We start from the raw sequence: 27,071 nt of genomic DNA, 5'->3' as shown, positions 1-27,071 counted from the left end.
TCGCTTGCCGAAGAGTTGATGTCTTTTTATGAGCGATTGTGCACTTGTCGCGCAGCCCGCTGGAATCGAATTCGCGCAGCTATGTTTTGTTTCTGAGACTTTAACCATTATTTCCTATTATTCATTCTATGCAAAAGCATGCACATGCCACCCTTTACGTAAGCATTTATGACTGACGGCCAACCGTCAAATGTTCGCATTTTGGTACATCCGAAAATCATTACACCCCACACAGCTGGCACAACTTCTGTTTCTCTTGTGCGCACTGGCGTTGGCCATCCGTTGGCGGAAAATCGATTAAAATTTCTCCTCGCCAAATTAGCCGAGTCTGATTCACGCGATCGATTGTGAGTGACCCGAAAGGCCTCACACTCGCCGGACCTTTGCCACCAAAACGACACAACGGTACGTGTAAAAGATCGCACAACAATGAGCAGCATGAGGTAAACAAGAGCACACTTTTCTATCACCTTGGGGCTCATCCCGGGTGCTGGCTGCCGTGGGGCTGCTGTGGGGTGTGCTGCATTTGTTGGTTTCTGAAACAGTGCGACCGAGGCTGCGAGAGTCTGCGCGCACCGCGTCGACACAGACTCTCTTCACACGATCGCGAACAACGCTCCGCCGAGGCGCGAGGGCAAAAAACTCGACACATAAATTCCAATTTAGAAAGAGCCCTGCTCGACGCACATCAAACTCTTGATCACGTTCCTACCGAATAAACGGCAGCCATGATTGCATCCCCTTTGCGCGCGCGCGTCTGTAGTGGTGCGATCGGTCCTGGCCAAAGCGCTCAGGTGAGCAGCGCTCTCACGGCGAGCGGCAAGATCGATCCTCTCGCCGGAGAGACCCATTTTTGTGGATGCAAGACAGCTCGGGGTACGTGGAATTTCTCAGAACTGACTGGGCTGGCTCAGTCTCAGAGTGGAACGCAAACGGAGAATACACATCCGTCCGGGTGCACGGTGTTACGGAACGAAAAAACGCTTAACGTGGCTAAATTTGAAGTCACGCAACACTTATCATACGCGCATTAGAGGCGTCTTCATTGTGATAAAGTGTATTCTTCCGGTGTTATCGTAATAGCGAAGGCGACCGATCGTGCCTGTGAATATTGTAAAGTTTTTACGCTCTTTCGCGACGTGTGTGCATTCGGATGAAAATTACCGTCGGAACAAGTGCAAATGTGATCGCAAGTGAAAATATGATAATTTTTAACAACTAGTGGTTGAATTTCAAAAGATACATCGAAAACTAAAATGACAGTGAAATAACGGGTGTCAGTGATCGTGCATAGAAGTGTCTTTGTTCGTCGTGCGTCTGCTGTTATGGTGATTGTGAGCGAGTGCAAAATGCCGTCGGTAAATGCATAAACCTTACGGTTTACCTTTCACGCTTAAATCTTTTCCTCTGCGCTAGACAACAAGAAAGCTTTGTGATATCTGATGCAATTAGTGTCAAGTTGTGCTGTGCTATTTTGATCCGTGTGTCTTGATAATATGACAAGCTGGTGCAAACCATGTGAGAGAAAGTATTGTATAAAATGCGTGCATTTTTAATGCAGAGAGAAAACTTCGTCTATCGTCGCGGTAAAGTTGAGCAAAAAGTGTTTCCAAGCATCAATGCGCAATGCTCTAAAGCCTACCGTCATCCGTGAGCTTCAGTTTCGTGAACAACCGTTTAGTGCGCACGGCATGGAAATATGTTAATCCCTTCGAATGTGGTGTGAAAACGCAAACCGTATCGCAGCAGAGCGGATTAACAGCAGTGTTTTAATTAAAAACATGAGTATCAAGAGCTTATCGCCATCTTATCGTGCGTAGTGCGTGTGTTTAGTGCGTGTGCGTGTGTGTGTGTGTGTGTGTCTGCCTGAAGGGTGGTGGCGATCGATCATCACTCGATTTTATTGCTTGCGCTATCTTGACTGGCCGAGCGGTGGCGTGAGACGCGCGGTGGTTCCGCGCGTGTCCGTGCTATTGTGTTTGTGGTGTGAACATACGCCAGCAAAGGCAGCGCGTCAAGATGCGTCCCTCGCCGGCACTGTTGACGGTGCTGTTTGGCACCATATTCGGTGTGTTTGGCGCTTCGCTCAGCAAATCGCTCGTCAGCCAGGCGCCCGACGAGTGCCGCTGGGATGGCTACACCGAGGACGATTTGACGCTGCTGTGCCGGCTAAGGACTATCAACAGTGAGCTGGAAAACACGAACTTTAGCGTGCTGCATCCGGAAAACACCGTCCGGCTGCGGTTACAGTGCAACGATGGGCTGTTTTTCCAGAGCAGCCTCAGCCCGGGCAGCTTCAAGCAGCTCACCAAGCTGCACGCGCTGTCGATCGAGTACTGCAAAATTGCGAACCTCAGCGAGGGCTCCTTCCAGGGGCTGAAGCAGCTCGTCAACCTGACGCTGCGCACGCACAACACCGACTGGTCCTCGATCAGCCTGGACATTGCACCGCAGGTGTTCACCAGCGAGCTGTCCAAGCTGCAACGGCTCGACCTGAGCCAGAACAATATGTGGAGCGTGCCGGACGGGTTCATCTGTCCGCTGGCGCGGCTCAGCTATCTTAACCTCACGCAGAACCGCCTGCGTGACCTGTCCGTGTTCCACTTTAGCGCCTCGTTAAGCACGCGGCTGTCGAAAAAGTGTGGCAGCTCGATCGTTACGCTCGATTTGTCGCACAACACGATCGACAATCTGCCGCCTGCCATATTTTCCGGCCTCGGCAAGCTCACCGATCTGCGGCTACAGAGCAACGGGCTCAACTACATCGCTGACAGGGCGTTCGAGGGGCTGGTGTCGCTGTCCCGGCTGGAGCTCTCGCTCAACCGGCTCACCAACCTGCCTCCGGAGCTGTTCTCCGAGGCGAAGCACATTAAAGAGATTTACCTGCAGAACAATAGCCTGAACGTGCTGGCTCCCGGCATTTTCAGTGACCTCAAGCAACTGCTCGTGCTCGACCTGTCCAACAACGAGCTCACGTCCGAGTGGATCAATCCCGCCACCTTCCGCGGGTTGTCCAAGCTCATCCTACTCGATCTTTCAAACAACAAAATAACGAAGCTCGAGCCCACCATCTTCCGCGATCTGACCAGCGTGCAGGTGCTGCGCTTGCAGGAAAACTTCATCGAAAGCATTGGCGAAAACACCTTCCTGGGGCTGGGTGCGTTACACACCGTCATCCTGTCCAACAATCGTCTGTCCACGGTCGATCACTTTACCTTCAGCGGGCTCAACAGTTTGGCGCTGCTTTCACTCGACTACAATCGCATTTCACGCATCGATCGGCAGGCGTTGCGCAATCACTCCGCCCTGCAAGAGCTGCACTTGAACGGCAACAAGCTGCTGCAGGTACCGGACGCACTGTACGACGTGCCGCTGCTTCGCACGCTCGATCTGGGGGAAAACCACATCTCCAACATCGATAATGCGAGCTTCCGGCACATGGCTCACCTGTACGGGCTGCGGCTGACCGAAAACAACATCGAAATCATCCGGCGCGGCACGTTCGAGGCGATGAAATCACTGCACATCCTAAATCTGTCCCAAAACCGGCTGAAAACGGTCGAGCAGGCGTCCTTTGACAACAACACCAAGCTGCAAGCGATCCGGCTCGACGGCAACTATCTCACGGACATTGCCGGCCTGTTCACCAAGCTGCCCAATCTGCTGTGGCTCAACATCAGCGACAACCATCTGGAGGTGTTCGATTACGCGCTCATCCCCACCGGGCTGCAGTGGTTGGACATTCACGCGAACAAAATCACCGAGCTGGGGAACTACTTCGAGATTGAGTCACAGCTAGCGCTCAGCACGATTGACGCCAGCTCGAATCAGCTCACCGAGATCACCGGAAGCGCGATACCGAACAGCGTGGAGCTGCTGTACCTCAACGACAACCTTATCTCGAAGGTGCAATCGTACACCTTCTTCAAGAAGCCCAACCTGACCCGGGTCGACCTGTTCGGCAACAAGATCACCACGCTCGACCCGAACGCGCTGCGCATATCGGCCGTGCCGGATGACCGGCCGCTGCCCGAGTTCTACATCGGCGGCAACCCGTACCAGTGCGATTGCAATCTGAACTGGCTGCAGAAAAGCAACATCGATTCGCGGACCCAGCCCCGGCTGATGGATCTCGATAGCATCTACTGCAAGCTGCTGTACAACCGCGGCCGCACGTACGTCCCGCTCGTCGAGGCGCTGCCAAATCAGTTCCTCTGCAAGTACGACACGCACTGCTTCGCGCTCTGTCACTGCTGTGACTTTTACGCCTGCGACTGCAAGATGGAGTGTCCGAAGCAGTGCACCTGCTACCACGACCAGAGCTGGAGCTCCAACGTGGTCGACTGCTCGCGGGCCGGCTACGACGATCGGCTGCCCGATCAGATCCCGATGGATTCGACGCAGATCTATCTTGATGGGAACAATTTCCGGTCGCTCGGCAGCCATGCCTTTCTGGGCCGCAAGCGGCTCAAGATTCTCTTTCTCAACGGCTCCAACGTCGAGACGGTGAGCAATCGGACGTTTTACGGCCTGAAAGAGCTCGAAATTTTGCAGCTCGATCACAATCTGCTCACCGCACTCAACGGGTTCGAGTTCGAGGGGCTCGACAGCCTCAAGGAGCTGTTCCTGCAGTACAATCGCATAGCGTCGATCGCCAATCACACGTTCGATCATTTGCACGGTCTGAAGATCCTGCGCCTCGATCACAATCGCCTGGTGGAGTTTAACGTTTGGCTTTTGCCGAAGCAGCTGAACGATATCAGGCTCGCGTTCAATGCCTGGTCCTGCGAGTGCGATTACGTTACGCGCTTCCAGGAGTATCTGAAGACGTACGATTTTGTGCGCGATCGGCACAAGATAAGATGCGCATCGTACGTTTCCAGCAATGCCACCGTCGCCCCAGCAACACAGCCGGCCGATGCGAGCCAGGCCAGTCCGGCCGAAGAGCCGCCGGTACCCGATGGTACCGGCACCGGTGATTTCCTGGTGTATTACGATAACAGCTCCACGCTCTGCACCGGTGCCATCCCGCTGGAGAACGTGATCAACGGAAATTTGACCTCGCGAAAAACCATCCTCTCGCCGCAACCGATCGAGGGCTACATTCCGTTACTGGTAACCGGTCTTTTCGGGTTTTCTTTGGTGATCATTCTGACGCTGGTGCTGTTCGTGTTCCGGCAGGAAATGCGGGTCTGGTTTCACTCCAAGTTCGGTGTGCGCCTGTTCTACCGCAACGCCGATATCGACAAAAACGAGCGCGACAAGCTGTTCGATGCGTTCATTTCGTACAGCTCGAAGGACGAAGCGTTCGTCGCGGAGGAGCTCGCGCCGATGCTCGAGAACGAGGACCCGTCCTATAAATTGTGTCTCCACTATCGGGACTTTCCCGTCGGTGCGTACATCGCCGATAACATCCTGCAGGCGGTGGAATCGTCGCGCCGTACCATCATGGTGCTTTCCGAGAACTTTATCAAATCCGAATGGTGCCGGTTCGAGTTCAAATCGGCCCACCATCAGGTACTGCGCGACCGGCGCCGCCGCCTGATCGTCATACTGCTCGGCGAGGTGCCGCAGAAGGATCTCGATCCCGACATTCGGCTGTACCTGAAGACCAACACGTACCTCCAGTGGGGTGACAAACTGTTCTGGGAGAAGCTCCGGTTCGCGCTGCCCGACGTGCCCAACAATCAGCGCCGGCAGCACCAGCCGAACATCTCGCTCACACACTCGAACGTGCGCAACAGCTATCAGCTTACCCGTGTGGCACCGAGCAATCGAACCAACAATCAGCTTACCGCCCAGCATCAGGATCCTCGGGGACCACAGGGACGATCCACGGACTACCATGCGACGCAGCAACCGCTGCCACTGCCGGGTCTTGCGTCGGAAATGCAACCGCAACAACTGCACAGCAGCCAACAGCAGCAGCAGCAACAACAGCAGCAGCAACAGCAACAACAACAACAACAACAACAACAGCAGCAGCAGCAACAGCAGCAGCATCAACCACCGTCCACACAAGCGCAATTAAGGCCTTCTGCTCCGCTGAACACATCCCCCCGAACAGTTGGCATTCACATTTAAAAGTCCATTAGTGTGGGTAATGCGTTTGTGGTTGAGTAACGAAAAAATCCCTTGTTTTTGTACATAAGCGAACCACCGTTCTGTACAACACAACGAAACGTGTCGATAAATGTAAATATAACGTATGATATTCATATTCGTCTTAGACGTTGTTGCGCGGACGTGGAAATTTTGAGTTGTGCACACGCAAATGAAATTGTGATATTAACACGTATAAGTTATTTGTAAACACACCGATCGCCGGCGCAGCTGTGGCAGAGATTATAGAAAATAGTCAGGGTTGGCGGGCGTTCTACTTTCACGCTCATTCAGTTCGCATTTGAATTTGAAATTAGAAATATCCCAGCTGAGCGTGCGAAACCTGTCGCGCCTACCTTTAAAGTGAGCAATAAAATAATGGCCACACTGGAGATAACTCTTTCCAACACCGTTTGCAACACGCAATCAAACCGCACAGCATGCCATTCCAGTATTTGCGGAGATAATTTACAAATCAAAACGACCGTACCTGTGCCATGATTAAATGTGGCACACCTTTTTACGGACAATAGAAGGAAAGCAAACAGCACGATGAAACACATTTTCATTTCGAAGAACGTTAGAACAAACAGCTGAGAAGGGTGATAAAAGATGCGTACAATAAAAAACCTTAGGACAGAGGAACGATTAGGAAAGTGGCGCAAAAAGGCGAAGGCTGTTATTTGCTCATAGGTGTTATGTATGCTCCATCTAGTCAAAAGCACATTAGAAACAAAATGCACATTGAATTGATGATTCAATCATACCTATCGGACGATTGTGCATTGATTAGAAATCTCGAATGAATACTCTGAGCGCTAGAAAGGGGAAAACTATAGGGTTTTTTGTTTGTAGAATAGATGCTGCCAGCACCAATCATTCCTACTACTAACGTATACAGGTAAAGAGACTGATGATGAGATCTTGCATATGGGAGGGAATTAATTTGATTAACTGAATCTATCACTATTAATTTACACCATTTCTACTACTTCCCCTTGGCTTTTGAAGTCTGACAACTATCCTCTGAATGAATTCTCGCTAGAAATAAACGCAATCTAAGGTTTCTTCATCACTTAAACGAAACAGTACAGGTAGCACCAGTACGAAGAATGAAGCATTTAATACAACGCACTCAACTTGCTATCGTAATAGGTAAACATAGATGCAATAAAATCGGTTACTATAGTTAGTAATAAACTGATCCAGTTCGTACTAAATTTCAAAGCGCTAACGCAAGGTTGTTGGGTTTTGTCAGCAATAGATATCAATTGTTAAAACATAAAGAGCAACGTGGTAGCACAGATATTTTTAATCTATACAATAACAGCAATAGCAGGAGGCAGATTTTATTCTTTCGAATAATGGAGTTTAAAAGAAGAACGGATTTCAACGGCTAATCCACCCGTGTATCCTTACGTTGTTGATAACTTATTGTTTGGCGAACCGTTTCGCACAGAACTGAGTAGAAGAAACTAAATGAAATCGGAGCTAAAAGGTATCCTACTTTTTTATTTTTTTAGAAAATAACTCAAACTGCCTTAACTGAAGTATTTGTTAGCGAAATGTAGTCTATTCAATTGTAATAAATCAGGCAGCAGGAAAATCCTGTTTCCAAAAGCAAACATTAATCGATGGCTCAGTTTTTCTTTTTTTTTTCGTACATCTGAAATATGGTAGGTAGTCTGGGACAATCGATATCAGGTGAGTATGTTATGATTTTGCTGCTTCTTACGCGAACGCGAAAGAAACCCATACAGCGAGAGACTTCAACGATGCGCCAAGCAACGAGCCCCACTGCGCTCTCATTGAGCTTTACGAGAGCATTTTTTACAAAGCGTTATGCTCACAATACCACCACCATACTAATTGAAACCCATTACTTTACCTTCGCTGTTTGTGCGGTGTATGATTCCGCCTCACTGCTTGAACGAGCTGAACTTTCCTGCTCACTTTGTTCATGATTTGAAGCATGTTTTCTGCCTCTATGCATGTCTTAAAACGCAATTAATTTAATTTTGCGTCAAGCCAGTCTCGGACAGCTTCATACACAGTTCGTGGTAGATTTCATTTGTGCATGTACGGGCGTGTGCAAACGCATCCATACACAGCGCACAGTACCACAAGGAGATTCAAACGCGCCACTCCCGGGGGCCCAAACCCACTCCCGGTGAAAGCAAACACGTTGAAGCTTTTAGCCTCCCTTCGCTCGTAGCGTTTTCTTCGCCCCCTGTTTTCGTACGCTTCTAACAAAGTATCTCAAACATACAATTGAAACTGGAGATGGACGGAAATACAAAAAAAGAAAAGAGAGGCATCAACAAAAGCGTCTTCCCGTCATCGTTATCTGATCCACTGACGCGAGCGCTTAGCAATTTGATTCAGATTTGTATCGGAAATCATAGATTCAAACGAACCGAATCCTCCTTCACTTTTGCTTCATTTATCGTGCTGCTGCTGCTGCTGCTGCTGCTGTTGCTGCTGCCACCATTGTGTAATTTTGTTAGATTGCCTTTTCACCGCTGCTGCTGCTGCGGCTTGAAAGCTCCGGTGCTCCCGGGTGCTCCAACGCGCTACACCGCTGGCTGCGTTGGCAGAAGAACTATAGCAGTGATTAAATCGAATTAAAGGGTAGAAGCATAATAGCCAAACGGATGAGTGGGCCAAACACAAGCGGCAGAAGAACGGCCGTACCGGCGCAACCTCTTCCGGATGTGCCACTTCCAACGGTAGAACTAATGAATCTAGCCCCCTCCTTCCCTCGCCGACCGCATTACAAATCATATTGCTCTAATGATAACCCTACGGCCCCATACGGGGCAGCCATGCAGGCAGGCGGCAGAATCTCAGTCAAAATAGAACCCTCAATCGGAAGGTATTGTTACTTACTCATCATGTGCCTAAAGTGTGTGCTTTCTTTCATAAAGCCGTTTGACGTTCGCTTCTAGCTATTCCATTTCCTTTTTTTCTGTTCTGCTTCTTGCTAGTTGAAACAGTTGTATTGATTTCGCGTCATAAATTTTTACTACTTCTTCGAACATCTTCTTCAAAAGATGCAGCATTTTTGCAATTTCATAAATGGCTCGATCAATCCATTATATCCGTCCTCGTATCCCGTATAGGCTACACCCACATCCTATCTAATTTAAATGTGTACAAACCAAACAGCTCGCACACACACTCGCTCGCTCGCGGGTAGCCGTAGAGTTCCAACCCGAACCCAGAGCGCGCAACACCGGGACCGACCGGGTCCAAGGCACACTCATAATTTATTCTAATTAAATAGTACTGTCCACATAAATTTCGACTTCATTTCGAGGCCGGCCGCTGCGGCGACTGGTTGTTGTTGTGATCGATCCCTAAGCTCAATCTCACTCTCAACAAGGTGTGGATCTTACTCGTCAGCCGGCGGGAAGGCTGTTCCATTTCACCAATTCACCCCGGCTGCGGCCATTCTAAAAAGCAAATAAATTGTTTCAAACCGTGAAAAATACGTAGGTTTCACCTTTTATGCGAGTCTAACGATGCGTGGCTCACCCGCTCGGCTCGTTATTCCCAGGGAGTCATCCCGGGAGTCTGTATTTCAGCTGGCCGTTTTCAGCTGCCCCCACCCCCTCTTCCTCCCCTCCCCTAATCCCCATCGTTTTCGTGTGTTTTTGCCCGCACGCTCTTTTTTTTTCTCTGTTAGTTATTCCAATTCGTGGCACCTTCCCCGCCAAGACATAAATTGCTACATTAGCAAGGCGGCATAAAAAGGGGTGAAAGATCTTAGATGGTACCGTTTTTATTGTTATATTATTTTAATTTGGTTCACAAACTACACATAGCCCCAACCCCGGCTGGCTGGCCGGCGGCACACGTTACTCCGGCTCTCCGGTCAGCATCTAATTCCATCATCTGGGACGGAATGATAATTTTAGCTCTTCGGCGGAAATGGCATGCGGGAATGGCACGCGGAATTCATTTGATTTATTTCATCACTGTTATGAAAATGTTAGCGTTCGCGTATTGTAGCCTACCTGCCACCTCACTCCCCCGCCCATCACGGTCAGTCACTTCAAACACTTTAGCCCTTTTTGGAGTGACCTCGTACTTCCGGTCGGCGGGCTGGCCGGTGGTTCCGATTCGGTAAATGCTTTGATGTTTGGATGTGTTCCTTGTCTCTCTCTCTCTCACTCTAGTTCTCCCTCCAATCTTCATACTATTGCTTTGGAATTGACACACGTTCTTCATTCCATTCCACCTGCCACAGACCAATTTCCGAGCGCTCTTTTAAATATAAAACATTTCCTTGCGTCTTTTTTTTATAATCTTCCATCCGGGTCTAGGTCCGAATCTCCCCCTCATTCGTTCCTTCCGTTCGGTTCGATTCAGGTAGCGCTCATTTCATGATAATTAATTCACTGTTAATAGTGTTATGCTTTCCTTTGTTCGCGCTCCACACACTAGGGATATCTTACACGCATAGTTGAAAATTTCTTTAGCGCCATTCCTTCGCTGCCTTCAGAACCCACATAAACATGCGCCAGTGTTAACGGAAGTGTTCGCACCTTTCAAGCGCACTCATCCCGTGCGGGTATGTTAAATTGATGTTTGTTAAATTAATTTCAACTTTGCTCCTTTCTTTGCACAGCGTAGTCAGTCGGTTTGTTGCACCTGGAGAGTGGAGACTTTTGCAATTTTACTTGTTGTTTCTTTTGTTTCACGTTGGTCAAAACTGTTGACAGTTTTGAGAAGGTAGCTTTTGTTATACTACAATTGATCACACTCTCTATCTCAAGGCCAAAGCGACATTAGGTCTTCCATTTCTCTCTGCTAGAATAAAGCTATGGCCAACCGTCAGCCGAATATAATAAGCTTGCAACACTAAATTAAAGATTATAGCGATATCACTTCCCACAGTGTTTGTGTCAGTGTGTGTGTGTGCCCAACAAAAGAGGAGAAATTGAAAGAAAAAGACATTACGAAGTCTAACCCGCTTACAACAACACACAACAAATTAGGTAACTGTAATCCGGTGTGGTTCTGATTTCCATCGCGCTCTTTCCTAATCCTCCCAAAACCCATCCACACCGCTCCCGTGTTTGAGCCCGTGAACACGAACAACACACAGAACTTGATCGTCATTGGATTTTAATTGATTTTCCCTCCGCACGCTTGTTTGGCACAACGCAACGCTCGGCGGTGTATACATTCCTTCCTCCACTGTCTGGGTTTTTTTTTATCAAATTCACCACACATTACTAGTTCACCCCACACAACATCCCAACCAAAAAAGAAAAAAAAAATCGAACGACTCATCGATCTACACATCGTTCGTTCGATCAACAATGTTCATTGAGTCGATCTTCTTATTCATTTTATTTACAAGAATTATGCTTAAATCAATCTAGATAGGAATAAATTCGAACAAGCGCACGATGCCCAAATATGCATAGAAGAGCATGGGCGAACACCTCCTCCCTCTCATCCCCACCATACAGGATGATAACTGGGCGCGGACGGGCATGGCATGGCATGGTCCGGTTTCGAAAGCAGATAAAAATGAACAAATCATTTGTCGATAATAAATTATTTTCCATCGTTAGCCTGGAAGCCCGAGCGCTTTTTCGACTATTCGATGTTCGCGGATGCTTCCTTTTGCTTCTCTAATTCCTCCGCGCTCCCTTTCCTGTTGCTTTTGCTTATCACCCGGAGCGTGAGAGAGAGAGAGAGAGGGCTCCCTTTCTTTGGACTGCTACTTCATTATACCCATCCCTTCCTTCACTGTTGCGCTGTCTGCTAAATTGTTTTCTATATTAACCCAATTCAGTCAGTCCTCACATACCGATGACTAGCGCGCTACCCCCGAGATTCCTTACCGGGGGCTGAATGCTTCAAGCCGTAGCCGAGCGTTCATTCCTTACCGTTCAGAAGTTGACGGCATATTTTAGGCCGGGTTTTAGGCGACAAAACGCTGTTCAATCACCGATCGACCGATCGTTTCGCGGTGCCTTCTCGATCGAGGTTTCTCGTTCGGTTTTTTTCTTCTTCTTTTCTGTTAACCTGTCATGCCCTTTTCAGACTCTCCCCACAGCCCCTTCGGACCCTCCCACTCGTAATTGATTAGCTGATTGAATGCTCACCAGTCTAGCATCTTTATCGTTTAATTGATTTTTTCAACCCCCCCACCCCCGTTCGGGATGGAGCGGCGTGGTACGCCCGATGAGAAGTGAAAATTACTGCACCCTTCAACCGAACCACTGTAACTGTTGAACTTTCCTGCCAAAGAGTAAACGAGGGTAAGAATAATTGCATAAGCAGCAAAAAAAATAAAATAAATTGCAACAAAGTTGGAAGCAGTAGGAAGGCATCAAGCGGATCATTGGCAGGACCTTGCTTACTGCGTGCCGCACGGTGCCAGGCGAGGGCAAAGCCGTGGCACAGTTAATAGTTGTGTGGGCCCGTGAACAGCCATAGATAAATAAATAAAATTCCACAAACTCTCCCAAACTACGCGCATAATAAATCTTCTGCTCTGTTAATTTGAAAATGATAGCCTTACATGCCGTCATTTATCGAGCGCGAGCGAGGGTCTCTTCTGCTATCGTGCAAGTCACGAGAGATTCGGTTTTGTTTTTCCATTCTTTTTTGTGGCTGCTGCTGCCGTAGTGGCCATTCGCAACAGGGCCACGAACACTATGTTGCAGGTGAAGCTGGAAACGATTTATAAGCGCCTGGGCATGGGACCGCAGCGCTATGGACCAATTTAAAATGATGCCCAAGATGTAAGAGGAAGCGGGATCACGATAGGGAGCGCGCGCGGCTCACAGTCGTCGTCGCGATCGCTGCGGATCGATTTCACGGGCTTGAAACACACATACACACACACATACACCGGGAGTACGTACACCGAGCAAGCAGCAACGGCAGACGGGAACGAAGGAAAAGCGGAACCGGTTTCCTTGTCATCAGCAGGCAGGATTTGATGAAAGATAGTTGATCGTTTCTTTACCGTCTGCGCGATGGTTTCATCATTCGAAGCGCGATGTAAAATATAAATATTTATAATCATCTTCAGTAACATGCAAACGGTTCACCGTCGAGACGATCGGTCGGTCGCGTTGGTTGCTTGGTAGGTTGATGGGTTGATGGTTAGGTCGTTTCGGCTCGTCAAGAGCCGGGGCTAGAATTTCACGCAATGACAGCCAAATTTATCTAACCAGGTAAGTGTGCCCGTTCGGAAAAGCTTCCACCTTATTAGTTAGCAATTAAGGCCCATATATTGTTTGGGCGGCCGCCTTCCATCAACGACCCTCCCCACAGGTCACACTCCCTCCCTTCGAGAAAAAAGGGATGCAGGGTTTGGGTTTGGATACAGCCCTCAGCCCGACTGCATCACTGAATCACGCCTCTGCAGCCGAGCCGCTATCCGGACTACATGAAACATTAATTCGCAAGCAAGATCGTTTTCTCGCGTGTTTTTTTGTATTTCCGTTGTATGAATTACGCTACGACGGAACCCTCAAAACCATTCAAATATACGATGACGCCCGTCTACGAGACATAAACACCGAAGCTGGTGGAAGCTGCAACACCCAACACAAAGCACACACAACGACCACGGCGACGACGACGACGACGACGGCGACCCCCGCGCGTACAAACGACGAACCTTCTCGCGCTTGCCGTGCGAACGTACGTGCGGGGTGAAGCAGCAGGCAGCAGTATGCTGATGCCTGATGCAAATCCCTGATCATACCAACGAGATTACAACGACTCCGCGGCTTAGGGATCGATAGCTTCTTCTTATCGCGCTGGGAGCTAGTACGGACATGAACTGTGTTTGCCTGTGTGTTGTATTTATTGTTTGGGACTTTGATTTGTAGCTGGTTGTTTCCTTTGCATTACTCACCCCGCCTGCACTCTCGCTGCTGCTGCTGCTGCTGCTGCTGCTGCTGCTGCTGCTGCTGCCGGATCGGTGTACCACGGTGCTGTCGGAACAAATAACATTGTCCCCTCACTGGCTTCTACTGTCCACCCACTGGCGAAACGAAAGTGTGCATGTCGGTAGGCTTCAGCGGAGGGGAAGGGGGGGGGGAGGGGGTGCGGTAACGGCACCACAAAAGTCAGGAGTTGCTCGTTTTTTGTTGCTTGGCTGTCGTTTCGATCAAAGCCTGCCCCACACTGCTCACCTTCCTCGCGTTCCTCCCTTTCTGTCCACGTGATGCCGCTCCAAATGCCCACCAGAATTCGTCGTTTGCCCTTTGTCAGGCGACAACGACAACGAGCGATTTTATCTGCGAGTGAAGACATCTTACAGTGTCGCCTGCAACAACTACACCGTAAGTTGTCGCAGTTCGCAACGGAGGACACAATGGTGGCGGGCGGCGTGGAGAGCTTTCGCGGTGGTGGGGTGGTTTCCGTTCGCATTACTTATATTTTGCCTGCGCTTCGAGTTGTATACGCTTTTGCCGCGTGCTTCATCAATTGAATTGCGCGACTTTTGCACCCCATGACCAGCGGTCAAAGCGCTTGGGGGAAAAAGGGGATAATAACAATATTGTTTTCCGTGGCTGTTTAATTTTACTGGATCCGGGGCCTTGTCTAAGTGTGTTAAGCAGCGGCGCTGCTTTATGGGATTGGTCTAACGGCAGACACGAACGTTTCGTCGTTTGTGTTGTGTCCCCCCCCCCCCCCCCCCCCGTTTCAATGGGCAAGAGACGCTAAGACAGAAGCGCTCTGTCTGCGAGTGTGTCTGGTGGCTTTATTTATTACCGACTGTTGGCTAGTTACCTTTGCCTAATGAAGCCTTGTTTCTATCGTTACTTCAACCCACGGCACACTACGGTATTAAGCTGTATTTGGCGGTTCTGACGCTGCAACGGACACCATTAGTACTGAAGCGATCTGTTCCTTGCGTTCTCGCAGCCATTCCCAGCACTCACATCTTCACACAAACGGTCGTTTCCAGGAAGATTCTTGCCAAACCAATCATTTATATTGCCCCTCGGACACCATCGCGATAAACGCGAGGTGTTATGAGAGGAACGATTCATGACAATGGAATCGAATTACGGGGCGAGAGAAGAAAAAAAAAGCACCAACAACAAACGAATGAAACAAGTTTCCAACATTTACGAATTGTTGGAAGACATTTGAATAATACAAATTCCTTACTTGCTGGTATTTATTTTGAATAATATTTATACATCCCTCTCTCGCCTGAATCGCTAAACAAACGACTGCCGGAATGCTGGCCAGCATTTACATCATGTAGCGCGCTTTTCTTGTCCCGGTGCGCTTTTTACTTATGGTTCGATTTCCCGTTGATTTGAAATATTTGTAGCGTTTCGCTGTCACCAAGCCCACAGCCCAGCCCAGCAGTTGGGATGGCCTCGATTCGCCGTACGAATTGATTATTTTCTGCATACGCACAACCGAAATTTCGATAATTTTATTCCACCTCGCATGATGATTGGTTTCTGGGCAGCGAGAGAGCAGTCAGCAGCCACGGCAGCGGTCTCGGTAGCGGTAGCGCATTAATGCGTTACATGCACTTTTGTTTCCACCAGCGCACCCGATTGGCACCAGCGACGCCATTTGCAACACGCACCACCAGTGCAGTGGGGATAGGGAGAGACGACCGACAGCGGCGGCGGTGGCGGCGGTGGCAACTTAACCGATGGCCGACAGAAATAATTCGGCAGAAATTTAAATAATTCGTCGTCAAACCGCTCGCCTAACTTCCTCGGCCGGGTCATCTGGTTTGCTTTAAGTCGTTACTTGCTGTTGCCTGTCCAGCAAAACATTGTTCCGTTTTTCTTCCCATGATTGGATTTATGGTAACGAGGTCAGGAATTTGCTTGCGGTAACAGATTACAATATTCGTTTGCAATAAAAGAGAAATGCAAATTGTGACTGTTGTACTTTTTTGTTCGTTTCCCGCCCTGATCGTTGAACTGTTTTTGTTTTTTTTGTTTCCTCGTTCCAATTGATATCCAAACTGGCTATAAAGCATCGCAACATCCGGAGAGGAACGGGTGAGGTTTGTCGAACGGATCCCACCTTACCATTTTGTTTTGCAAAACAAGTTCATAAATTTGGTACCCTCCATGGGGTTCGAAGCGTAGCACACACACAGTTATAGCTTTTTCTAACAAACTCAATGCCTGTTTCATACCATACCAAGAGGTTAACGGTCAGAGACCAAGTGGCTGCTCCTTGACAAGCTGCAATCAAATGGATGATTTACCATGCTTAATAACAATCGTAGATGCATGTTCCGGACGATCCAGAGAAACCAATTTTCACCCCAAAAGTTAGGCAATAGCTGATCGCGATGCGTAGAATTCAGATCGGACAGCTGCCTGCAGCAACACCTGCAGCAACCAATCGAACGATCGATCGTCGATCTTTTCCGGCTTGTGCGTACAATTGGCCACAGATAATCCGAAACCGGCCAACAGCAGTTCCGATCAAGCCCCAAACACCTTCCCAGGTTGCTGCAGAAGGCGGTCAATAATTACAACGCGTTTAGTAACCATAAATACCCCAACGCATGCGATGACGATACGTTACTAAACACAAACATTTACCTTAATTCAGAGAATACTGGATAGCATCGCAATTATAAAGCCATTTCTATTGTAATTGTTCGTAATGAAAACATACCTAAACGGTTGTTACATTGCAACACTTCTCTATTTCTTCTGGTGAACTGACGATGAGACCATCCGCACTGATGTACGGACAAACATTTTACGTAGCGCTATACTTCACATGTATATCACTGCTGGCCTGTTTGCCGTCGTGCTGCACTAACGCCAATTCGTATTCACTCAAGATCAAGAAATACGTCTGCATCGACACTCCGTACAAAGAGTCCACGCTTTACGCGTGCAAAAGCATCCCACGAAGGAACGCACCCACACTGGTCAATCTGTCCTTAAATGTGCCGAAAATCTACGACAATGTCATGATCAAGATTTTACTATTCTACAAATACAGTACCTATCAACCATTCTTGATCACTGTAGAAGGCAATGGTTGTGAATATATCAGACACCCTCCACAGTTCAGCGTGGAAAAGCTAGTGTACGATGTGATTGAAGAGACGCTTCCGGAGCTACTGGTACCGTGCCCCACGGGCGTAAGTATTGTACGAAAAGCTTTTTGTTGGAGTTCGCCTCCTTTTTATGTATCTCGTGTTTTCCAGAACCGTACGTACAATGTTTCGTGGTACCTGCAAGAGCGTCACGCACCGAAAAATATACCACCGGGGGATTACAAGCTGCAGTTCAAACTGATCGCTCCCCGTAACATCACCATCTTCGCAATGGATATATACGTCGAAGCGCGTGTGCCGGGAATAGCTGCGATGTTTCAAAAGCAGTAGACGTATGATATTGGTAATTTAATTTCTCTACTAAAGTCATTGCAGACCTATGGTGTGCATCAACCAGCAAAGATTTTAAATTATGTATCCTGCAATAACACAAGATAAAATACATTCCTAGGGAAAGTTATCCCTTTCACCGATATGGCTACGGCAGGGGGGATCACATTTACAGTGCAAGGTTTCAATTTTTACATCGAATATTAATCTTTACTACCCGAACTTTCTACCAAACCCTGAGATCTAATGTTTATTCTACAAACAGTTAAAACAACTCAAGGAGCAGCTATTTACATTCAACATTCACAAACAGTTGTACAGAAATACAAGTTCTTTTTGCCGGCGGACAGCGTTCAGCTCAGCTTCACTAACACTCCGTGTATGGTCCCAGGGCTTTTACGCTGCTGTTCATATGCGGTAGCTCATTGCAATCGAGCGGGTTGTTGACCAGGTTCAAGTAGTCCAGCTCGCCGGGCAGGCTGCTCATATTGAGCGTATTTACGTTATTGTCATACAGATAGATCGCTTTCATTGCCGGGAACGGGCGTAGATATACGTCCGATATGTTGTTGTTGGAGGCAAACAGCTCGCTTAACCTTATCGGCACCTTCTCCTCGGTTGCGACCAGCTCCAGCAGTCGATTTTTCGTTAAATCCAGCGAGTTTAGATTATTCATCAGGCGAAAGACGCCAAAATCGATATGCTCAAACGCGTTCCTGGGCATGTGAACCGATAGCAGTGTCGCAAAGTAGTCGGTACAGTTGGGCCTGGGCACGTCTTGATTCTTCTGCTCCTGCTCAATGTAGTACGTACGCCACGAGCAAAACGTCTGCACATCGCCCGCCTCGTTGACCGTCATCTGCTGGTGCCCCCTATCCGGCAGGTTTAGCTGCACCTCAGCCAATCGGTTGCCCTCCAGCAGAATCGTCTTCAATTTGCTCATCAGTGCCATCGTGCCGAAATCGAGCCGTTTCAGCTGATTGCCGGAGAGGAATAGTTCTTCCAAATTGCGGCAACACACCAGCCCGGGCGTGATCGTGACCAGCTCGATCTTGTTGCCCACCAGATACAGCAAAGAGACGGGTGAGTTTTCCAACACATCGAAGCTAAAGTTGGTCAGCTGTGAGTGCGTTATCCAGAGGATGTCGAGCGTCAGCAGCTTGGACACGGTCGGTGACACCACCTGCAGCGAAGTGTAGTCGGCACGGAAGTCCTGCAAGCTTGTGTTGTTTTCGAACTCCACATCCTCAACGCCCATGTGGGTCAGGTGCACTACACTGGCGCTCATCGCTGCCGGAAACAGTACGCGTGTAACGTTCGAGTTGGTGATCACCACTTTCCAGGGCCGTATGCTAGCGAGCGGGTGCGTTAGATCAAGCACACCGATCGTTGCGTTATCGAAAATGAGTTCCTCGGTGCTGTTAGTGAGAAAGGAATAGTCTTCGGGGTTGCCTTCGCCGGTAAGATTCACGATCGTGCTGGACACATTTCCTTTGATGTAGGAAAAATTCGGTGCGCCTAATGTCACCATCACGCACATGGACGACACGAAAAGCAGCAGTAACATGCTAGGGTGAAAAACAGGAAATGCACAGCATGCACAGTCAACCAGCAGTACAATATTCACTTTCGGGGCTATATTTACCTATGAGGTATTGCCATTCTGCCATTCACTCACACAAAGAGTTTCACAGAGAAATAATTCCCGTACGACACGCTTAACACAAGTGACCGGCACAATGCTGACGTTCTCATTTTTATAAACAATTTTAACCGATGCAATTACCAACCAATGGGACTCATTATCACCCACCACTGAGGCTAACAAGGGATGAGGCCAATTCATAAATGATTTTCAAATTGAATTACTACTCAACGGTTCGCAGAAATACCGTATGACTAGCTTAATGTGCTTTTAAACAGAAGCATCAGAATCGAGATATTATAACATCGCGTTTTGTTGTCTAAAAAAAGCATCAATTCTAATGGAACCCATTCCTCCACTCCAAAGCAATAATTTCAACGACCAACTTCCGAGCAACTGTTAGTGCCCGAGCTTCAATGACACTTTATCGAAACACTCCTTTTTGTGCGATTTGTTGCATTCAAAAATGCACAATTTAGCTCGCTAGTGGATGCTGAGTGCTTGGTCTAATGAGCTGACCACCTCTCGAAACGGCCGCTCTTTCTCTGACTCTCTCTCTCTCTCTATCTCTCTCTCCCACTCGCCACAATCGCGGGAGTATTTTTACATGTATATGCTTCCTAATAAAAGCAGTGCGCTAAAAATAACCCGGTGCATGAACATAAATACTCGCCACCGCGGGACCGGGGTGGCAAATTATACTCCCGCTTCCCTTCTAAAAACACAACGCACATACAAACATCCAAACACACATACACATATGGAGCCACCGCCACTCGTTAAAGTACACGCATGATGCGTGTTGGTGAACCATCATCTCGTACTCGGCCATAATCTGTGATAAAAAACCGAATGACAAAAGAAGAGCGATTGCTGCTAGCTGGCGCACAACAAGCGTGTGTCCTTTGCGTTACAGACAGAGCGTACAGTTTGAGATTAGATTTCGTGGCGGCATCACACACCACGGTTCAGCAGTTCCGCTCAGCAGTTCAGTAACAGCAGTTTTGGGGGTGCGAAAAGATGGCACCACCGCTAGCGTTTGATGATGTGCTCGTCGAGATTGGCACGTTTGGCCGGTTCCAGCTGCGGCAGTTCCTGCTCATGATACTGCCGCTCGTGTTTAACGCCTTTTCCAACCTTTCGTACGTGTTCACGGCGGCTGACCTCAAGTACAGGTAAGCTCTACGGGCGATGGGGATGGAGCGTTTGGGGTTGCATCAAATTGCATTAATGGAATTTGTGCCTTTTTTGTTTGCCAAGATGCTACATCCCGGAGTGTGAGAATCGAACCGATGCGGCGTACCTTACCGAATGGTTGCCGGCGGCCGTACCGTACCAACGCAACCAACCGGCCGGGTGTGAACGGTACGAAGCGTTTGTAAACATCTCCGGCGACTATTTACAATGCCAAGCGTCCGATTTCAACCACTCCGCTATCACGCGATGCTTCGACTTTGTGTATGAAGATAAAGCGGCCACAACGATTGTGAATGAAGTAAGTGATCTTGCGGGGCGCGCCGTTTTTTATGACCGGCAAGCGGAACAGCTGATGGTGCGAACCGAACGCCCGATGTGTGATGACCAGCTTTCATTGGTCGAAAACATATCTCGCCGGCCGCGAACGCGGAACGCGGAACACTCATGCTACTTTTGTTATTCTTGTTCCGCTTTCAGTTCAACTTGACGTGCGACGAGAACACGTGGAAGATAACTCTCGTCGGTACGATTCACAGCGTCGCCCAAGGGCTGGCGCTACTGCTTGGTGGTTTATTTTCGGATCGCTACGGCCGCAAATGGGCACTGCTGCTAAGCATCGGCCTGGGTTCGACCCTGGGCATCGTGCGGTCCTTCTCCGTGAACTACGAGATGTTTTTGGTGCTCGAGTTTTTGGAACCCCTGCTCGGTTCGACCATGTACACGACGGCGTTCATCCTCGGCCAGGAGCTCGTTGGACCGAAGCACCGTGTCTTTGCGAAGAGCCTCTGTTTGGTCGTGTTTGCACTTGGTGAAGCTACCATGGGCGTCATTGCGATGTTCGTGCACAACTGGCGCCACTATTTGCTGGCCCTGTTCGTACCGGGGCTCGTCTCCCTGGCCTTCCTGTGGGTGACGGCCGAAAGTGTGCGCTGGTTGCTGTCGAAGGGCCGCAACAGGGAAGCCATCGTCATACTGGAACGAGCGGCCACCGCTAACCGGCGAACGTTGTCGGAAAGTACGCTCAAGTACTTCGCCACCAATGACTATCAGCGTGAAACGCCCGACCTGCCGGCCAATCCGTCGTTCTTCGAACAGCTGGCCGAAGTGTTCCGCTACAAGCGGCTAACGATACGGCTGGCAATCTGCTCTTTCTGCTGGTTCACGAACGTGATGGTGTACTACGGGCTGACGCTGAACTCCGTCACGTTGGCCGGGGATAAGAACGTTAACTTCATCCTTATCACGCTGGTCGAAATACCTGGAGCCGTTTGCATGAACTTTATCCTGAACCGATTCCCCCGCCGAATGACACAGTTCGTGTCGCTGGCAGTGTGCGGAGTGCTGTGCCTGGTCACACTAGCCATTCCCGAAGGTGAATTACTGTGCTTCGTACACTTTGATTGTTCATCCTCTTATCAAATATCTTCACTATGCCTTTCCTTACAGACGACAGCTGGATCCACACGGCAATGTTTCTGTTCAGCAAGATGGCCATATCGTTTTCGTTCGGCGTGCTGTACATCTACACGGCCGAAATCTTTCCCACCAATCTGCGGCAAAGCTTACTCTCCATGTGCTCCATGATCGGTCGGTTGGGGTCGATCGTCGCACCACAAATGCCACTGCTTGCCAAGGTGTGGAAACCGCTGCCGATGACGCTGTTCGGGTCGATTGCGCTACTGTCAGCCTTTACCATTTTAGAATTTCCCGAAACGGGCAATGTTCGGCTACCGAACACGGCCAGCGAGGCGGAGAATCTTAAAGCGAACAGTTTCGATAGTGATCGTTCAGAATAAAATGGGGATATGCTACGCGCATATCATTATTGCTATTAGCCACATAAGCCACTGTCAATTCCATCGATGACAACAGGATCGCCAGTTCCTGTGGAAGTCAATCAATCATCCGATCATCTCATAAAATGATACAACAATTAGATAACAATCCAAAGGAAATGACGCTGGTACGCTTCCAACAGTTACGATTCGAGGACTCGACCTTTGATACTACTACCCGAACATGCCAGTCCCGCGCAAAGATCCGCGTTGGCGACCACATACTCATTTAAAATCTAAACAAACACGCTGGAAGCATCACTTCATATTTAAAAAGATTAAACATTATCAGCGTCAATGAGTGGCTCTGGCAGCTGATAATCATTAAATGGGTTCCGCGTTTATCACCGAGCCGTTTGCAATTCCTCACTGACAATCGCGCCGGGCGTGGCCATCCTTCGAAACCTTTTGCCAAATCAGCCAATAATGCTCTCTTTCTCGCTCTCTCTTTATCTCTTCACTGCAACTGTCCAGAGCAGTGGTAGCATGTTCGGTGGCGGGAGTCTCCTTAAGAGTTTGAGAGTGTAAAGTGAAATCAATCAAATTCAATTAACGCATTCCCGATAATAAAACAATATTAGCTTACTCCAACCGGCACTACTTGTACGCATACCGGTGACGCTTCTCACGCTGGCAACGGAGCACGCGCAGTCGTGCCGTTAGCCGCTAACCGAGCCGGACCCTGCGTTTCTGTCACAACACAGTCAGTCAGTCGAAAATAGCTTTCATTCATGTGAGTGAAAAAACTCACGAATCGTGTGCTCTGGTGGGCCTATCTCTCCCGTTGATTTGCACAGTGTTACTCTCGTGCCGAGTGTGTTTGTGACCTATAATCTGACGAATCGCATCTAGTTGGCGTCGCCTATTTAAGCCGGCAGGAAGAAGAAACAGTGTAATCGCACGTGTGTTTGCAATCGCTCGTAATGCCGCAAGCCGAGGACGACGTAGACTTGGACGGAGTGCTGCACGAGATCGGTCAGTTTGGGCGGTTTCAGGTGCGCCAGTATGGGCTGATGGTGCTGCCGATCATATTTAATGCGCTCTTTACGCTCAGCTACATCTTCACGGCAGGGAATCTTGAGTACAGGTTAGAACAGGTGCAGTGTTGTGCAAGAGAGCAGCATCGCTCAGCATCGTGATTTGTTCTGCGTTTTTACAGATGTTTAGTACCGGAATGTGAAGATCCTGCCACGGAAGTTTATAATCCTCCCTGGTTAAATGCAACCTGGCCGGGATTATTGAACTCTGACGGGCGATGCCAACGTTTGCAATTCATCTCAAATGACTCCCGCCTGCCGGAGGGAGAGTGTACCAGTGATGATTTCAACACTTCTGCCATTATTCCATGCGATGCGTTCGTTTTTCAGACCGAAGAAAGTACGATAGTGCGTGACTTTAACATCACATGTGCGCACAACGACTGGAAGCTTACGCTGGTGGGCACGATCAACAACGTGGGACAGTTCGTAGCGCTTCCCATTGCCGGATACCTGTCGGATCGGTTCGGCAGAAGATGGATCCTGCTGGTGAGTGTCGCCGGTAGTGCACTGTTCGGGTTGGTACGCTCGTTTGCGACTAGCTACGAAATGTTTATCGCGATGGAGTTCCTCGATCCGGTCATCGGTTCCACGATGTACACTACCGCGTTCATTCTGGCGCTCGAGCTCGTCGGTCCGAAGATGCGTGTCACCGGCAACAACATTATCTCTTGCGCATTTTCCTTCGGCGAAGCACTCCTCGGACTGCTGGCGATGTATTTCCGCGACTGGCGCGTACTGCTGCGCATTTTGTACATTCCCGGCCTTTTGGCGCTTCCGTTCCTTTACACAACGGTCGAGAGTGTTCGATGGCTACTGTCTAAAAACAGAAAAGATGAAGCATTTACAATCTTGAAAAGGGCGGCAAAGCTGAATGGTAAAACCATCTCACAATCCGCATTCGAACGGTTCAACTGCATCGAGACCAAGAGTGGGTCAGCTAAATCCCTAGAAACGCAAACTTACGCACAACTGCTACGCGAAGCACTGGCCAATCCCGCGCTGGTGCTGCGTGTCATCAACTGTTCCTTCTGTTGGCTCACCAACACTATGGTGTACTTTGGCCTGAGTCTCAATTCCGTGTCGCTGTCGGGCAACAAGTATCTTAACTTTATTCTTGTCTCGCTCATCGAGCTTCCCGGGTTCTTTTTGATGCAACTTATTCTCGATCGTGTCGGACGCAAAAAGACACTTTTCACTACGCTTGTTCTAAGTGGGCTGTTTTGCATCATTTCCGTATTTATTGCTGGCATTGGTACGTAGCTATTCCTTCCCCAGACCCATACTGTGTTTAATCAAACTGTATTCCTCTCTTACAGATGCTCCAGCCCTACACCTTACTCTGTTTTTGCTCAGCAAACTTAGCATAACAATGTCCTTCGGCACACTGTACATCTACACTGTGGAAATCTTCCCCACCAATCTACGCCAAAGCCTACTGTCTACCTGCTCCATGTTTGGACGCATCGGATCGATGATTGCACCGCAGACACCGCTGTTGGCTAAAGTGTGGACCCCGCTGCCGATGATACTGTTTGGCTGTCTCGGCATCTCGTCCGCAATAACCTCACTCCAATTTCCTGAAACGCTAAACAACGAGCTGCCCAACACACTAGAAGAAGCTATGAATATGCAGGGGAACGACATTCCAGCAACCGATCGGTGATTAATACCGGTGCCGAGTATCGATTTTCTAATAAATATCGCAATTGTATTAACGCATCCTCTCTTGTTCTGACTGTTCGCCGTATCATTCCGCTACTCCATTGGCCATGCGCTGCATTTCTTCCGCGTGGTTAATCTTTTTAGTCGTTCGCAGATGACTTTTGTAGCACCACATCCATATCAGTAGCAGCCCCGATATCATCGCACCCAAACCAAACAGCCAATAAGTTCCGAAACGCACGTACACCACTACCGAGGCCGGTCCTATGATGCGCGTTAGTCCGCCAATGCTAGTGTACAGCGCCATCCAGTTGCCCTGCGGCCGGGTGCCGAGCAGTTTCGAAAGAATCGTTTGACTAATGGCTATTCCAACCGAGAACGAAATACACAGCATCGTGTATGAGATAGTTAATTGGTATTGATTAATGGGAGGAATAGAATTACACCATTCCTGTTCGATTGGACAGCCACCGCCACCGCCATCGCCCGTACTTCTATTATTCGACGAATCTAACATTGGAATTGATTTGCTACCCATCGGTATCATTACCACTTGACTGATAAACAGTGGTACAATAGCGAAAAATAGAAACACATTGTGCTCCTGAAACCGTTTACATAACTGAGGCAACAGCAGAAACACGGCACAAGAGCACAAAGTGCCGCCCGTAATTAAGATGCCCAGGTAATACAGAGATTCCTCGTGGCTCCAGCCAAACTGATCGAGCGATATCGGTGAAAGGGCGCTAAAAGAAGTAGAACAAGCATTGCAATGAGTATTGGAAAGAGACATAAGAATGTTTGTGCATACTTACGTTTGAACAGACACGTAGAAAAACATCAACACACTGTAACCGATCATGACCGTCCAGATCGAGAACATTTTCAACGGTTCGTACGTATCCGTCGCTTTGCTGAATCCGGTCGTTTTCATCGCTTCCTGGGCGGCGATAGTACGATGCACGAAGCAGGAAGGATTCAGAAACAGTATGTACACCACGCCAAGGGCCGCACAAATCCACCCCGCCATCGTGTACATGTTAATCCGCAGCCCGTACCACATTAATCCTTCCTTGCCAATGGTTGATAGGGCCGCTTGAATGATGGGCCCCACTGCTAGCCCGAACGTTTGAGCCAACGAGCTCATCGATATGGCACCGGTTCGCTCGGACAGCTTAGTGGCCGTCGATATGTACGCTCGGCTAAGCGTATTGATTGACGTCGATATGCCAAAGACAAACCTTGCCAACAGTAGGACGTACCTTCGGTGCGGTGTGGGGAACAGCTCCACGATGCTGTACAGCCCATTGCCAAACACAAACAAAGCTGTCAGTATCACGAACGGAACGCGGATTGATGATAATCTATTCGAGCACCAGCCGATAAGTGGACTAAAGATCAACTGACCGGCAGGTGGAGCGGCAAATACGACACTCAGAAACGGCTTGCCAACCGTGGGATCCATCTGAATCGAGGAGAAAAGGTTACATTATGCAACGGTAGCACTATGCGGTATCATCGCTGCGCCGACTGCTTACGTCTTGCAGGTATGGCCACAGTCCAGTCGTCACCACGCCAAACGATAGAAACATTAAAAAGCCGCTCACATACACCAATCGTATTGTGATCCATCGTTCGCGATATTCAAAATCACTCTCAAGCCCACTCGAACGGTCCTTTTCGTTTTGCACCACGCGCCACCAACTCCCAATCGATGCCATGGTCACGAACGACAAAACCTAAATGACCACCGTACATTCGACTACCACCGATCGAACCCTGTATCACACGAGGCGATGCGCAACTCGTCGATTCGATTTTCTACAAACTTGTTCTTCCGACTTAGAACCGGCGGTCATATTTTGCAATCAATTGAATTGAAGGAGAAAGCACTCACTGATATGATTTAAGGGTGAAGTAAAAAATAATTGCATTCACTGCCCACACCGCCAATACGCGCCAATAAATCAAACACGGATGGCATTCTCACGACGGGGAAGCAAACGCGAGCTAGAAGCGCACATGACTGCTCGCGCGATCAGTTTAATCGACACTAAGTCAAGAACCAGTTTTGCTTAGACGCGCCACAAGTCTCATCGGTACGGCAAATGCAGCGCGCTCGCGCTTGCGCTAAATCAACGCCTAACTACTTGTTTTGGCCGCGTGTTTGCCCTTCAGTTTGCCACCACCGTGCTATTACTTATCAGCTGGCT

At 48.9% G+C, this 27,071-nt stretch overlaps 4 protein-coding genes across 4 annotated transcripts; 2 read left to right on the top strand and 2 right to left on the bottom strand.

The window, feature by feature from the left end:
• The first annotated feature begins 1,918 nt into the window (after window positions 1–1,918).
• On the top strand, window positions 1,919–7,727 carry LOC121599694 (toll-like receptor Tollo). Its single transcript, XM_041927712.1, has one exon. It carries the CDS (start codon window positions 2,020–2,022, stop codon window positions 6,082–6,084), a length of 4,065 nt encoding a protein of 1,354 aa, XP_041783646.1. The 5' UTR covers window positions 1,919–2,019; the 3' UTR covers window positions 6,085–7,727.
• Window positions 7,728–16,772: 9,045 nt separating this feature from the next.
• Window positions 16,773–19,884, bottom strand: LOC121598544. The gene is made up of 2 exons (XM_041925551.1): window positions 19,125–19,884; window positions 16,773–19,047 (listed from the first exon to the last, which is right to left on the bottom strand). The coding sequence occupies exons 1-2, from the start codon at window positions 19,139–19,141 to the stop codon at window positions 17,847–17,849; spliced, it is 1,218 nt and encodes a 405-aa protein (XP_041781485.1). The 5' UTR covers window positions 19,142–19,884; the 3' UTR covers window positions 16,773–17,846.
• Window positions 19,885–20,046: 162 nt separating this feature from the next.
• LOC121599935 lies at window positions 20,047–24,915 on the top strand. Its single transcript, XM_041928088.1, has 7 exons — window positions 20,047–20,299; window positions 20,385–20,619; window positions 20,799–21,693; window positions 21,768–22,111; window positions 23,053–23,243; window positions 23,316–24,448; window positions 24,513–24,915. The coding sequence occupies exons 1-7, from the start codon at window positions 20,145–20,147 to the stop codon at window positions 24,857–24,859; spliced, it is 3,300 nt and encodes a 1,099-aa protein (XP_041784022.1). The 5' UTR covers window positions 20,047–20,144; the 3' UTR covers window positions 24,860–24,915.
• On the bottom strand, window positions 24,901–26,929 carry LOC121598542 (major facilitator superfamily domain-containing protein 8-like). The gene is made up of 3 exons (XM_041925549.1): window positions 26,397–26,929; window positions 25,674–26,323; window positions 24,901–25,604 (listed from the first exon to the last, which is right to left on the bottom strand). Exons 1-3 carry the CDS (start codon window positions 26,577–26,579, stop codon window positions 24,944–24,946), a joined length of 1,494 nt encoding a protein of 497 aa, XP_041781483.1. The 5' UTR covers window positions 26,580–26,929; the 3' UTR covers window positions 24,901–24,943.
• Window positions 26,930–27,071: the final 142 nt, after the last annotated feature.

This window comes from Anopheles merus, chromosome 3L, assembly GCF_017562075.2.
Source record: "Anopheles merus strain MAF chromosome 3L, AmerM5.1, whole genome shotgun sequence".
NCBI lineage: Eukaryota > Metazoa > Arthropoda > Insecta > Diptera > Culicidae > Anopheles > Anopheles merus.
The sequence above is the reverse complement of the archived record's forward strand: the minus strand, read 5'-3'. Positions and strand labels throughout refer to the sequence as shown.